The sequence below is a fragment of the Thunnus albacares genome, chromosome 6 (genome assembly GCF_914725855.1).
Source record: "Thunnus albacares chromosome 6, fThuAlb1.1, whole genome shotgun sequence".
NCBI classification, from domain to species: domain Eukaryota; kingdom Metazoa; phylum Chordata; class Actinopteri; order Scombriformes; family Scombridae; genus Thunnus; species Thunnus albacares.
This window is the reverse complement of record NC_058111.1, coordinates 16119670-16135833: the sequence shown is the minus strand read 5'-3', so window position 1 is coordinate 16135833 and position 16164 is coordinate 16119670. Positions and strand designations below refer to the sequence as shown.

The 16164-nt window shown below is 39.1% G+C and overlaps 1 protein-coding gene across 6 annotated transcripts in view; it reads right to left on the bottom strand.

The window, feature by feature from the left end:
- The window catches only part of si:ch211-195m9.3 (galaxin), a 28368-nt gene extending 12239 nt beyond the window's left edge, over nucleotides 1-16129 (bottom strand). For 4 of the 6 annotated variants that reach the window (XM_044354951.1, XM_044354952.1, XM_044354953.1 and 1 more), the window contains exons 1-4: nucleotides 4719-4868; nucleotides 1887-2047; nucleotides 1505-1639; nucleotides 1001-1183 (exon numbers count right to left, since the gene is read on the bottom strand). In XM_044354951.1, coding sequence (XP_044210886.1) covers nucleotides 1001-1183; nucleotides 1505-1639; nucleotides 1887-2047; nucleotides 4719-4849 — 610 coding nt within the window. In that variant the 5' untranslated portion in view covers nucleotides 4850-4868. Of the gene's footprint in view, nucleotides 1-1000; nucleotides 1184-1504; nucleotides 1640-1886; nucleotides 2048-4718; nucleotides 4869-7250; nucleotides 7297-7597; nucleotides 7631-7724; nucleotides 7768-15994 lie in introns of those variants that run through there. The other 2 variants (XM_044354954.1, XM_044354955.1) reach the window with 2 other exon arrangements.
- Between the last annotated feature and the right edge of the window lie 35 nt (nucleotides 16130-16164).

Genomic DNA, 16164 nt, shown 5'->3' with positions numbered 1-16164 from the left:
GTGAGTTGTAGGCCTTCAGTCCACAGCAATCTGACACCGTTTTACTTATACCCTGCGTGATATTAACTGTGAAACAGAGATCAAGTCAAGATACAAACATCAGCACTATAGTTGAACAGTGCTACACTTGGGGGTGGCTGTGGCTCAGAAGGACGAGAGTGTGGGTAGTTCGATCCCCAACTGCTCCTGTCCATATGTCGATGTGTCCTTGGGCAAGATACTGAACCCAAATTGGTTGTGCCAGCACCTTGCATGGTAGCTTGCCACCATCCAAGTGTGACTTTGTGCATGAATGTGAGAGTGAATGGGTGAATGAGCAGCAGAAACATTGTAAGCACTTTGGATGGTGGATGGGTGAAACACATGTCATTTCTAATCAGTTTCCTCAATGTGACTTAAGCGGAAAGTGTCTTTAAAAGTAAAATATAATTGTCAGTTTCCAGTCTGCAGGTGTTTTTGAAAGTGAGAATCAGCTCCTGTTGCGGCCAATAATGAGTACTGAAGGCTTTTCCATTATAAATAGCATTGCTTATGGGGCTTGTGTGTCTCATGTTCAGGAATTTTTTTGTACATTTTTTGCCATTTGATGTTTGCTAGCTTAACTCTGTCCTTGCTGTCCAACACACTTGTGGATGGTTTTGTCTGCTCATGAGAGAAAAGATGGCATGGGATGAAATACAGAGCCTGTCCACTCTCACTATAAAGAAGCCAGTGCACATTAAAAATAATTTGGGAATGATTTCCCTTCCATATCTTTGGCTAGATCTCCTTTTTCTGCACTTCTGTTAGCCCGTTTGTGAACTATTCTGTATTTTGTTGAATAGTAAGCTTCTCTGACCACAGTCATGGATCATCTGGCAAATACTCTTCAGGGTTCCAGCTAGTTCCAGCAGTACATCAAATAGTAACATTTATGTTTAACACTGTACATGGTCCCAAAAAATACAATGCAATAACATTAAACTGCCTTATATAGATAAGGGATGATGGCCAGACACACCTGACTCCTTTGAACACCGTTGTGAAAAGATGGGCTCCTTCTTTAAAACATCGTCTGCCTCATAGCAGCACTCTGTCTTGGTGTTGTACACCTCATGTCCACAGCATTGCTCATCTGGTGATTTCCTGGTCAAGACCGTCTCGTTCGGACCACAACACAGCTGCTTTTCTTCATCAAAAGCCACTGTGGAAAAGATCATGATTATACTTAAAACTGTATCATGCCACAACTCAGGGTACAAGCTACCATGTATCCTGCAGACAACAAGTGAACAGAAGATGCATTACATGGACAATTGTGCAAGTCTGAGCTAAAACAGTTGCAACATAAGCAGAATAAAGTTTTTTTTGTCGTTTACTTCAATCGTTTTGTGTCAGAAAATCATCTTATCTATATGTGATGTAAGGAAAAATACCCAATAAGTTATATGTATTTGTAATGGTGCAGCTGCTATTGCTGACATTATTTCAATTCATCCATAAATTGTGTCCATGCTCTGCTCACCTTTACCACAACATTGGGCATTTGGCACAGGTCTGACTATGATAGTTGACTGGCAGCATATTTCATTGAGTGAGTTGAAGGCCTTCAGTCCACAGCAATCTGACACCGTTTTGCTTATACCCTGCGTGATATTAACTGTGAAACAGAGATCAAGTCAAGATACAGACATCAGCACTATAGTTGAACAGTGCTACACTTGGGGGTGGCTGTGGCTCAGGAGGACGAGAGGGTATTTGAAGAAGGCTTTTCACATGGTGTTCTTTGTGTTCATGAGCATCAAGAGGTTTATGATAGATCTAACTCTTCATTCAGCGAATGAAGAGACTCTGAAGGATAGACACATGTATCAACTAAATTGCATAAAACCAAAATTCCTCATTACCTGTCGTGATGTTTTCATGTTTTACTTTACAACAAGTGGCTACGGCAGGGTTGAAAACCTCCTGTCCACAACATGACAACTCTGCCTCTGCGCCTTGATGAAGTTGATTCTCACAGCACACAGCCTCGCGGGTGTCATACTCTGTAGACATGCAGGTTTTTCTGGAAGGCATAGATAATATGACCCCGGCTATCACAAACAAGTCACAAATATTCTATAGATAGTGCTGTAAACATGTGGAAAATGCAGTTATTTTACAGGTAAACCGATAGCATCCTGTGTCACCGATCCACATTTCACCCTTATCCTTTGCAATACTGCCCTCTGATGGACTGTAACTAGACAGGTACCCAAGATACACTGTATCTGTGTACTAAGCCTGCAACTAACAATTGTATTCATTAATTGATTAATCGATTATTGTGTGATTGCTGAAAGCAATCACACAATAATCTGCTGCGTACTTTGTGCTATAAAAACCATTTAAACGTCAATCTGTACAACTCATTCAGTAGATGTGTGCTTGTATTTTTTTGAAATGAAATGAAACATGTTTCAGCGATTTTATATAATTTTTTAAATCATTAAAATTTATAATGGCAGTCTATGGGATGAACCATCCAACTGAGTTGGAACCTTTGTCACTTTGACACTCAACTGCTTGGACATCTCTTATCCTACAGACGCCATTCAAACTTTAAAATGTTCACAAAACTTTGAATTTTCAAAGTTATCAGATTGTTAAGTGATATCTTTTTTAGTTTTTCAGCAATTTAAGCCCAAAGTCGGGGGTTTTGCAGACTTTGCCAGGTCTCACCAGTGTGTCATGTGATCAGGCACAGTGGAGAGCACAGATAATTTTAGACCAGAAAAAAAATTCTAAACAGCTTTCACTTCCACAGTTTTAACTCCTCAAGCACATATCCTGCCTCAGTATGTTGCCACAAGCCTCTTCTCTCTCAAAATGTAAATACATTTCACATAGGACTTATAGCTTTTGAGATCTGAACCTTAATTGATAGAGAGTTCCTGTCATGTTGTCATTGACTGCAATACAGTCTGCAGGATGTGTGTCTCCTCTCACTCCAGTTTCTTAAACTTACAGATTCTCTCTTCCTTCAAACACTTTTTACACATATCATTCATTCTCATGTTAAACTAGTCTTGCTTTCCCTAATGATGTACAAATCTCTGGGCTTCAAGCTCTAGTTTGAGACAAATACATTTTCCTCATCAAAATGGAGATTTTTTTCCTCTCATTTTTGTGAATGTCTGTTGGCTCAGTGTTTTAGAACACTGTTCTCCTGATCAGTGTCACCTTAGATGACAAGGTTATGTGTTTGATACCCGCTCACTGCAGTGCTCCTCATAATATTGCTCTCATGTACAAAGTTGCTTTCCATCTCTATCATGTACCATAGTTCAGTTCCACTCTAGCTTACCTTAACATTATTACCTAAAATGCAGATTGATATGCTTGTTAAATACATCTTTTCCTGATCTACAGGGCATGTCTGAGTAGTTCAGTGGTTTAAGGTCAATCTCCTTGCTGAGCTGAACTGCTTTTTTGTCAATTTCATGCAATTGACAAATTGCATGAAATTGTGATTAATAAATCGATTACTCATTAACTGATTAATCGTCTGGTCTATAAAATGTTAGAAATGGTTAAAACATGTCGATCACTGTTTCCCCAAGCTCAAGGTGACATCCTCAAATGTCTTGTTTTGTCCCAACCAAAAGTCCACAACACAAAGATATTCAGTTTACTGTCATAAAAAACTAAAAAAAAAAACAGAAAATATTCTCAAGTGAGAAGCTGTAATCAAATAATTTTAGTATTTTTTTCTTAAAAATGACTTAAAATGAGTAATCAGTTATCATAATAGTTGCTGATTAATTCTCTGTCAATTGACTAATCGATTAATCAACGAATCTTTGTAGCTCTGGTATGTACAGTATTCACCAGCACCAGTGGCGGCTGGTGACTCCAAAAATTGAGGAGGACAGGAAGTAAATGAACATGGAATCTTACAACAAACGCATCATACTATATCATAGTCCTCCCACCTGATGAAATCAGAGGAGTGGGGAGCAATTTTATATGCCAATAAAACAATTTGCTTTTAAGAACAACAACCCCTGAGTGGTGAAAAGGCTGCTTCTTTAAAGACATTTAGCATATACATATTGTTTCTAAACAAAGAAGTGTTCATTTTAGCTGTGGAGTGTGTCAGAATGTGTCATTTTACCAACAAAGTAAAATTCAAATTTATAGTATTGTTCTATTGTGACAGCAGATTTAATTTTCTCATCAGTACTGTTATTATTCTAGTTACTTCAAGATTACTACTCAATATGCAGCTCAGGTTAAAAACGAACTGAAGAAATTGTCACAAGCAAGCAGCCAGACCTCCTGCACACTCATTCACTAATCACACAACATCAACAGGTGACTGAAAAACCACTCAATTAAAAACTGGATAAATTCCAAATGAATGAGTGAGTCCAGACAGCTCACTGTAACTTCAACAAGCAAACCTCCTACTGCACATTATATGGTCTCTGCTGCATTCTTGTTAAGGAGATAATTTCGCACAACATCCACAGAGACATTTAACTATCAGAGATTAAATTAGCGACCAAAGAGACAGAGAGAGAGAAGCTGTATCTGATTCACGTTATATGACGTCTTCTTCTTTCTATCATGGAGATGAAGTATTTATGTCATAACATCCATTTGTAGCTGTTGGTCATCTTGTTTGTTAGTTAACAGAACTTTGTGGCTGCTGGTTAACCAGTTTGATATCATTAGCAACAATGACAAACAACCTAACTCTCCTGGTTGTTTCTCCGGTAGCTTGTTTCTCCAGCCTCCCCGGCGGCGTCCTGTCACTGCTGCGCGGCACAGTCCAGATCCATTCTCCTGTTAGCTTAACAACAGTCCTTAACAGTCCTTCCATGGATGTATAAAGAGTCCTTCAGGCTGCTACAACAAGCTAACTGTTGTGTTGGCTAACACAAGGAGCTATCTACTGCTTGTTATCTACTGCTGCTACTCTGCCTTACAGTGGAGAGAATTGAAAATGAAATCTGGAAACTATCATTGGACCAACGAGATGTCAATATTGCATTCTGATGGTTGATTGGTTAGGGAGAATGTCCTCCCTTGGAGCGTCATTTTATGTGTCTTGGCCAATCATAGATTAGCATGAAAAAAATGAAGTACATTAAATTGATGTAGGCGATCCCGCCCTAAGGAGGACAGCAGACACCCGTCCCATGGATGTATAATAAGAGCTGGATAGGGCGCAGCTGCTCAGCCTTGCAGCCAATTTTTCACAGTGGCCACTCGCGGTACTGCAGTGAAAAATCCCCCTGCGGCCCAAAAAGGATTTTCCCTATAGACCACCATTGTGAAAGAGATGCCTGTAAAACTGTTGACAGAACCCCTCAAACTGCAGATGTCAATCATGACTCTTTCTGTTAAGAAATTTTGATTTGATTTTATGTTTGTAAAACTTTCCTCGAGCTGAGAAAAGCGATTTAAAAATCTGTGACATCATCACAATGTAAAGTCTATGGGCAGAGCAGGAGCTCGCGGGCGGGGCCAGCGGGTGGAAACACTACTGCCATATTCAGTGGGCCGCACAACACGGAAGCAAACCCGGAAGCTAGAAACTTTTTTGGTGTATGCGCCAGGTGAGGCTGTGAGGCCAATTTGACATAGCGGTTAAACCGTGTAATTACAACGTCACGTGACGCTATTGGGTCCAAAAAGACTTTTTTTCATAGACTTACATTATGACAGAGACATCCGTAAATCAGCAGATAAATTTTTTAAGCATCACAACCCCCGCAAAATGACTCGTCTTACTATCAGAATTTGATTCATTTGGTCAGATCACATTTCAAAAACCTATAAGAGCCGCACAGTTGAATTGTTTTATCCCCATTCAAGTTAGCCAGAGGGCTAAACTGGAAGTAGCCGGCTCGGCCGGCGAAAGCCACTACTGCCGCTACTCCAATTATGTTTTCATCCTGGGTTATAAATACTCGAGGAGGACTCGTGACAAGTGCCAGTTGTTCAACTTTCTGTTGGGCCAAGCTAAGATGGCCGTTTATATCAGCAGAAAGAACAAGATAAATGGTTCTTTGAATTTTGATGTTATCACCATACTAATCAAAAATGATAACAAGCAGACTTAAAATTGATCACAACTGTTACAGGTTGATGAATGATGTGGACTGTTTTGTCTCTGTGTGGTGTTATAAAAATGTTCTGTGTTCCATTGATGAGGAGGAGCTCTGTTTTGGGGACATGCTGGGCTGAATATTTTGGTGTTGTTTTTTTAATGCTCTATTGGTTTGATGACTAGGTAAATAAAGGTTTTTGAAAATTCAAAAATTCTCTCTCTCTCTCTCTCTCTCTCTCTCTCTGTCTGTCTGTCTCTCTCTCTCTCTCTCTCTCTCTCTCTCTCTCTCTCTGGTGCTCTGAGCTCTCTCTCTCTCTCTCTATCTCTCCCTCTCACTCGCTGGTGCTCTGAGCTCTCTCTCTCTCTCTCTCTCTCTCTCTCTCTCTCTCTCTCTCTCTCTCTCTCTCTCTCGTCTTTTTTAAAATGAGTTGGGAAGCCCACAGCAAAGTCTGACTTTACTTTTAACGTTATCAGTCGAAGAGAAATGTCCTCCCCTCGTCCTATTAACGTCTTTGTGCTCCCTTATGGCAGAGTTTACAACTCTGATCAGTCCGATCTCCGGTTGTGATTGGCCGCACAGCCTGATTTGGTCTAGAGTCGATAGGTGTTGGTCTATTTGATTGCCTGTGCTCAAAGAATAAATTCATTATATTATTTCACCTTGCATTTTCAGCTGCACCACTAAAGAGCACCTGTCACATGAGCTATCGGAACCATGCAGCTCTTCCGCCTCCTGTTGTAAACTATTAGAAAGACATGAGACAGCATGGCCCAAACTGTTGGTGAGATTTTAACCCTTTAACCCTGGGCACGAGGGTCAGGGGGCAAAATGGTTAGGAGTGATCCTCTAGAGATTGTGAATAATGGCAAATGTGTCCGATAATCGTCTTGCAGATGGATTTTTACGAAGACTGTTGTCAGGACTTTAGTATCAACCTCAAAACAGCATGTACTGTAGGTGCATCCCACGCACAGTTTAATTATGTCTTCCTCCTCCCCTAATCTTAATTCCAGTCTACTTTCCAGAACCACTTCTCAAAAACAGCCCTTTGAATGTCCTTTGCAAAAACTTCCTCACAATGACAGATGTACAAGAGCGAGTACACACACACATACACACACACACACACGCACACACACAAACAGGGCATAATGAAGGTACACCTACCTGTAACAGTCCTTTTTTGACGCTGCATCCGCTCCAGTGGCAAACTCTGTCAACAAACAGAAATTCCCTCTTAGGTAAGCGAGTCATCCAGAATAGCACGACAGTGTAACTGATTAAATTGGAAACTTTTTGGGAGGGATCACTCGTTCGGGATCAAATTAAATGATTGGATTTCGTTTGCACGCAACAAGTGTCAAGTAATGCATGGGTGAAGTAAGATACACAGGCATGTAGAAGCCCATAGTCATGGTGATTGGACTCAATGGACCGTTCATTCACAGCCTCTGTATCCTGTCTGATCTAACATCCTTTCACCCAGCTATTCCAATCAAAGAAAATTAACTTACCACAAACGTTGACTAAGCTGCAAATCAGCCAAACTGAAATTAACGTAACCAGAAACATGATTAGTTATTGGTTACAAACTGTCACTGAAAGAAAACTAAATCCATTTGTTTAAAGGTGCGTCCGTACCTAATCTGAAAGCCCAAAGCGACAACATGTTGGAGCCTTGTTTGTTAATCTGCCAGCCTGGTAAACCAGAGAGTGAGATGCAAAAAGATGCAAAGATATGAGCCTAAATAGTAACAATTGGCCACTCCTCCTTAATGTGATATCGCCTAAAAATATGACATCATTGTAAACATGTGGAGCAAAGGTCAAACGTTCACAATAGACGGACCAACCCCTGAGCATAATCAATTAACAAATACAGAAATATGTTTTTATTAGCTTTATTCAGTTCAAATGTCACATATGTATAAAATTAAATTAAGTAAATTTGTGCAAGTTGAACTGATAAGATATTGGAAGACTGCACAACATTTCTCTAATATCACACAGTTTTCTTCATGTATGTTATCAATCCATCTCATTTTGTCATCCTTTTTGTTCACGCCGTAGGCTATTTCTGTCAATTCCTCCTCTGTTGCTCTTTCTGAGGTTTCTTCAATTTTTTCCTTTTAAATGATGTTGTCAGGGAGTTTTTTCCTTATCCGAACCAAGGATCACAGGATAGATTATGTTGTATTTATATTGTTATACAGATTGTAATGCAAATTTGTGATTTGTGATAATGGGTTGTACAAAGAAAAATTTGACACCGTTATGAGCACTAATCATTGTGGAGAGGCTGCTATTAAATGATGATGTTACAATATGACAATTACATTTAGCAGATAGGGTGTGTCGGGTGTAGACTAAATATCATCAAGCATGCAGTTTGCTCCTTGCATTCTTTTTCAGTGGCTCACTTTTTGTTTTTTACATGCACGTTTATTGCACGTGCAGAATGATTATCTCATTATGTCTGCCAGGGAAAGTACAACTGTCTCCTCCTGTTCATTGTTGAGCCTCCTGAGGTATTCCCAAGCCTGGTGTCCATCGGTCCTCTACATCTCCTCTTGGCTCCTCTTCTGATCCGTTGGCCGCCTTTCCGCTGACTCATAGAATGCGTAGGTATGTTCAGCCTTCCTTTGACGGATGCGTTTTTCCTTCAACACCCGCATTCATCATACGTCGACGCTGTCTCCTTGATGTTGCGATTATAATTCACTTAAATCGTTTTCACAATTATCGCCTCTTGGATTACGTTCGCTATCGGTTATTGTGAATGAATGAAGCGCTGTTGCTTTGAGGGTGGATGGACGAGACGCAGGACTCTGTCTCCACAGACCCTGTGATATACCGGATTTGAAGACCCATGAGATTTTGTGACCTGGAATGTTGGTTATGTTTAATTACCAAATACAGTGTCACATCCTAAATCCACGCAGGATGTACGTGATGTGGCTTATTTTAATGAGCATAGTAGTCATTGCAGAGATTTTCTGCGGTATATTAAACCAAGACCGCGATCTTTCATTAACCATAACCATGTGCCGCCAGTGCACATACTAACCATAAACGTTAAAAAGTTTAATATTGCTTTACCATCGTTTATTTAAGGCTACTACAAGATCGGATATTTTGGAGGGGAAAAAACAACTAGGTACGTTGTCAGTGAACATTTCACTCATACATTCATTATGAACAATTTTGCAATTTGCCAAATACGTTAGTTACAAAAATTGTCTGATTTATGTTGAGAGAAGTAATTCAACCAGTATTACGTTTGTAGCAAAATGTTTATGCGTTTAATTTGAGATTATATGCACTGGACACAGGTGACAGATTCTTAACTAACGTAAAAGTGTGAATACCACCTTGTAGACACTGTTAAAGTATAAACTAACTGCATAGTTTCTTCTTTTATTCTGGCCCAAAATGTAGAAAATAAGTGGTGACCATGGCTTATGATCGTGGCTTATGATGATGGTGACATAATATAGCATATAAAGCAATATTATATCAAATACGTTTCTTTTTTTATGTGTTATTCCCCTTTTCATGAAAAACAAGATCCAGCATGTCTTGCTAGATATGTGTCTTTAAGTGGTCCACTCCGTCTTCAGGTGAAATAATATAGTGAATTTATTTTTTGAGCAACCAGACAGAGAGAGAGATAGAGAGAGAGAGAGAGAGAGAGAGAGAGAGAGAGAGAGAGAGAGAGAGAGAGAGAGAGAGAGAGAGAGAGAGAGAGAGAGAGAGAGAGAGAATTTTTGAATTTTCAAAAACCTTTATTTACCTAGTCATCAAACCAATAGAGCATTAAAAAACAACACCAAAATATTCAGCCCAGCATGTCCCCAAAACAGAGCTCCTCCTCATCAATGGAACACAGAACATTTTTATAACACCACACAGAGACAAAACAGTCCAGATCATTCATCAACCTGTAATAGTTGTGATCAATCAAATGAAAGAGAATGTTAATAAGGGCAAATTCAGTTAAGTACAAGAACATAAAAGTTCGGAGACGCACTTATAGTTTCAGCTGCTGTGTGATGCTGCTGCCAGCTGTGACCTGCAGCCACCTGTGAGCAACAAACAGAACATTAGTACTAATGTTTCACATTCAGTGACACCTGAACAACATTATTGTAAGATTCAGACATTAATTTAACATGTTTCAGACCCTCCTGAGACATTATTTACAGCTGTGTTTTGACATTTGACATTTCAGTAGATTATGTTATAGATGCGAAATATTAGAGAAGTAAAAAAAAATACATGAAAGTTGGTTTGTGACTGTGTAGAGCTCTGTGTGATAGTCACACAGAACCTCTGTTAATTAAAGACGGCTAAAGGCTTATGTGCTCTCTGCAGTTGTCATTATGAACCAATCTGTGTACTGAAATATGGAGAAAAGCCTGAAACACTGGAAACAGCTCCGCATATTCAATCAGGGCAAATTGCACTCTGCTGCAAAACTTCATGGGCGTGTTTGCGCGGCATATCATCAGCGCAACATCTTTTGTCAATAGACCCTTAAAACGGGCCAGATTGCGGGTGCAAATGCTGTACAATTCACGGTGATATGAGATTGTGGATCTGGCCCTAAGTCTTCATCAGGGTCTGACAAACGGACAAACACATAATCAATCTGAATTATATACCAGCCGTGGGTGACATTCTACTTAACACATGAGGCTTTGTATATAACCAATAGAGGGCGGTAAAACACAAGCATGGGCCCCATACATGCATACATGCCAAAGAAATGTGAATCTTCAACAAGGCATAATAACAATAAGTGATTTACATTAACATATACATAACATTACATATATTTTTTTCTTCTCTTTTTTTTGCCACTTCTTTGGCATTATAACTGTTGTAGCTGTTGGAGGTGGAGCTAGTTTCAACTACTTTAAATACAGTTAGCTAGTTTAGTCCAGTGGTTCCCAACCAAGAGGTCGGGCCCCTCCAAAGGGTCACCAGATAAATCTGAGGGGTCGTGAGATGATTAATGGGAAAGGAAATAAGAAAAAACAAAGTTCTGGTAAGACAAATCAGTTTTCAGTTTTTGGACTTTTTCTCTCATCTTTAGTTCAAATGTTTTTATTAAAATTTTTTCCAAACAGAAAAACACACATAACATTAGCCAAACCAAAACCCAAACAGACAGAAAACAAAACCCAACAAAAGCTCTAACAGGCGATAGCTACTTCCTAAGGTTCACATCATAACCCCATTACAGAAACAGAAAATGCAGATAGATGTTTTTACTCTTCATAAAAGCATATGGAATCAAAGGAAGCCAAGAATGGTTGCTAGACTTTCTGGACAGATCCCAAACTTTTCGAGTTTCAAATGAGTCATCACCTCTCCAACTCATTGTTATGTGAAGAGGGTGTAATAGACTTCCACTTGAGCAGCATGAGGTGTCTAACTAATAGCTTTTTCTCTCATCTTTGATTTTTGGTTAATATTGGATCATTTGAACATTTCTTGAAATGAAACCATGTGAGAAGTTCAGAGGGAAAAATCACTATTTGATGATGCTGATAACAACTCTACTATCTACTAACTACTATCCCTGCCTTACTGATTAGCCTGCATTATGGATTGCAAGAGGGGCATGCTATCTATAAATCATTTGCACTATCAAAACTAAAAAAAAAAGAAAAGGAAAGATCTTAGAGTGCATCATACTATGGCTGACCACAGCCGCAAGAAATGTAAAGTTAAAAAAAATAAGTTTAAGCAAGTAAGATCTAGTTTATTTCTGAGTCACCTCCTTGTTTGTCAAAAGTGTAGACAAAAAAAAGTTGGCACTAAGTCTCTCACTGTCTCAAGATGGTTGCAGGAAAAACAGATTATGATTATTATGCTTGCCATTTTTGATGAAGGACCACGATGACTCGGCCTGCAACCCAGGGTTTCCTGTGAGATGAGAAACCACAAAAAAGTGCTTTCTCATGATGATCAGTGCATCATTAGAAGTCCCTCCAGCAGTCTAGGGGGACTTCTTTGGATCAGCCCTTAGCAGCATAACTAAGTGAGCCTGGTGGGCCCTTACTATAAGCTTTATCAAAAAGGAAAGTTTTAAGCCTACTCTTAATTTATTGATCGATAGAAAATTTATCTAAAAATAGAAAAAGTTACATTTCATAATGTATCGTATTTGTATGGGCTCTGGTCAACTTGCCATTCCGACCGTGGCCCAAACTTGGAGAAGCCCTGGCCCCTACACATATATACTGTATATATAGAGTTTCTCTCACTGTTTGTCCTGTCTGTCTCAACAGTACACTTGTTTGGGAGATGGGAGATCCCAACATTTTTTTAAGGCACACACAAAACATATGTCTGTCTTTGGGGAATATTTCATGTCCGATTGTCAATGTGGTTGCATGTACATGATTGTGGTGAGGTATCACGCACAAAGTACAGACATAAGTGGAGGAGGCTGAGATTGGTTTAACAATAGCAGACCCCTTCTCCTGTGACCAACTTATTGTGGGAAACATACTGTAGGAGATGGCCAAATTGCAGCCACCAGACAGTTTCATCATCTTTCTGTATGGTGCTTACTGTTTTCACAGCATTAACAATACATTATATAGGCACATTCTAATCTAAATGCTGAGAGAAAACTAGCAAGTGAAATGAAGGGTTATTTTACTTTCTATGTATTGGCAATAGAAAGTTGTAAGAATGTGGAGGATGAAGCCAGAGCTTTGCTGACAATTGTTGTGCTCTGGTTGATGACTCTCTGGTTACTCACTACTAAATTTAGTCACTAGAGTTGCACTTTAAGGATGTTTATAACTATTGTGTTCCCAGGAATTTTTGAAACACATGAGAAACTCATTAGTATTATCATTCACTAGCCCAGCAGATTCATATTGATATCAACAAATTTCAGCAAATAGTTGTTGGTTGACATGGTTGACATGCATAGTAAAACAAAACCAGTACCAACAGATAATTATAGCCTTGTGCAGTAAAATAAAGTTTATAAAACAAAAAGTGAAAGCAAATTGACAGTAAATGTATACCAACATTAAAAGAAGAAGAAGAAGTCACAATTAAAACCATTAATAATATTTGAAATCTTGTACTGAGTTCTCTTACTACAGTGTGAGCCATGTATATGATGGATTATGATTTAAAAAAACAAGATTGAAAGTCTTTGTCTGTTGCGTTTAAAGCAGTGAAAACAAAACCTCAATTGATGTTTCTGTGTTCAGATCCAGAGGGATTATATTAAACACCTTAAGGCGCGTTCCCAGTTGGTCTGAGGTGTTGCCACTGTAAGCAGTAATTCTCTGGATCTGAGGTCTCTACAAAAAACATATTTTGGCAGCATATCAACTATAAAGGGGGGAAGTGCATGGCTTAAAGACAGATATTAAGATCTTAAAATATATACTCTGACTAACTGGAAGCCAAAGCAGAGACTTCATATAGAACTGGTGTGTGCACTTGTCCTCGCTCCAGTTAAGACTGTCACAGAACGATTCTGTACCACTTGTAACTAGTAACCTTGGAGGAGACCTACTTGAAATTACTGCTAAAATGTAACTAGTTTGGTTACCCAGAGAAATGCAAAATTGTAAATCACAGTTTTGATAATTGCTTCAATTTCAGTACACTTTACTTTATTTGAACATTATTTTGAACTTAATCCATCCAGTATAAATATTGCTTTCCACGGAGTCATGGTCATTTAACTGAATTCATGTTGTTCATGTTGTTCATATTGTAAAACATGTAAAGAGCAAGACACCCAGTTTCACATTTAGTTTGGCAGATTAAACATAAGCCTCTGTTAGATTTAATTTAATTGTAATATAATTCATAGCAGCATTAAAACTCTTGGGTGTTGTGAGCAAGACCCACTGCAGCAATGGTCACTCTTGAAGTCTATTTGTGGTTAAGACAACACATATCTTATTGGAATTGTGCTTGCTTGCGTGACTGTTTCTGGCCTTTGGACGGCCATCAGGGCGCCAGATTTATATCAGAGGTGCAGGTCCAAAAATGTGTGTATGTGTGCACTAAGGCTGCATTCACACCAAATCAGACGGTGTGGCGTCCAGCCGCAGGGTCGAGTGGAGATGTGGGTTTGTGGGCGGATTTGTGCTCTTAATGTCTGTAACTGCTGTGAAACAATGAGAAGAGCGGTAGTAGTAGCGGGAAAGCCGATGAATGAGAGGAAGAGAACATGCTTTTCTGATTGTTTCACGGTGCTTTTAAACAAACATTCCCACAAGCTTTTTTGGGTTGAAGCACAAATTAACACAGTAGAGCGAGCGAGTGTCTGTAAAGATAGGCTACAGGAACTGTCCATGGTCCATTTGACTCCTCCCCATTACACATTGTCACAGAATGCAAGATGTAATAATCAAATACTCAATACTACTTACAGAACTGTGCTGTGAGGAAAGAACAAGCTTTTCCCTTTTATAAGCAATTTATTTTTTCTGACAAAACATTTCAATACAGAGAAATAAAAACTGTCGTGCTGAAGCTGCGGGGCGCACGGGGCTCTCCCCCTGACTGGATGGTGACGCTGCGGGCCTGTGCTCTCCCTGTCCCAGTGCTGAAGCTGAATTTTTAACATCCCGTTAACATTTTCATTAAAGCTTGTGCTTTCATGTATGAAATAGCCTATCCTGTATTTATGACACTTGAGTGGCAGTAGCTATATTTTTCTCTGTATGTGGGCTATAGCCGTTTTTGTGCCTACAGACAAATTCCCCGTAGGTTAGGCTATATGAAAGCCTTACAACATTATATTATTCTGAAAAAAAACTCAGCATAACATATAGGCTAACTAACTTCACACAATAAGTCTGTTTAATAACTGTTCATCTTGCCAAAATGATCGATAACTGTTAGTAGCTAAACACTGTCAACTATCCAGGAACCCACCTGTTAACATACTGCATCCTTCTTCACGTCTGACAGGATTTACCGTTCCAAATATAATAGTGATTTTCGTAAGTTTGGCGATTTTTCTTTGATGTGCCGTTTTTGAGCACCGCTTTGATATTTTCGTTTCATTTTCTAAAGACCTAAACGCACTGGGAGCGATAACTGACAATTGATGCTCCTATTTCGCAAGTCAGTCATTCCATTTCTCTACATCCTACAGGACCACAGCTAGATGCACAACAACTTTTTTTCTCAAAGACAATTTCACAATTAAGGCTCATTGAAAATATTATACACCAAATAACGTTCAAAAAAATATTTAAAAAAAAAATCTCTCTGTTTCCAATCAATCATTCCACTTCTCACACAGGACCACAGCTAGATGCACAACAACTTCCAGAGAATTTCACTGTGGAATTAAACAATAAAGGCTCATTGAAAATATTATACACCAAATAATGATCAAAAATTTTTTTAAAAAAGATCTCTCTCTGTTTCAATCAATCATTCCACTTCTCACACATCCTACAGCACCCCAGCTAGCTGCACAACAACTTCCAGAGTATTCCACTGGCAAATTTCACAATAAAGGCTCATTGAAAATATTATACACCAAATAACGTTCAAAAAATTATTTAAAAAAATCTCTCTGTTTCCAATCAATCATTCCACTTCTCACACAGGACCACAGCTAGATCCACAACAACTTCCAGAGAATTTCACTGTGGAATTAAACAATAAAGGCTCATTGAAAATATTATATACCAAAATATGTTCAAAAATTATTTTTTAAAAATCTCCTTGTTTCCAATTGATATGCTTAATTGTTTCATTCTACCTCTACCATAATAACCCCGTCTAATTATGGCGCAGCTCAACTGCTCCTCCGCACTGGACCCCTAAATCACAAAGAACTCATCATTTTCGATACAACTCAATAAAACACTAAACAGGAAACAACAACTATTAGTGCCTACCTCTACAGGTGAAATCTACTGTCTCCCACGGATCTGGGTGTTCAAAAGCTGGGGTTGCCTGCACCGCGAACAGAAAGGCCGAACTCCCTGTCTGCTAGCTGATCACCGGGGACTATGGGAGCATCCCAAGTGTCTTAAATTGCATCCACTTTTCCCTCACTTGCGTCTTT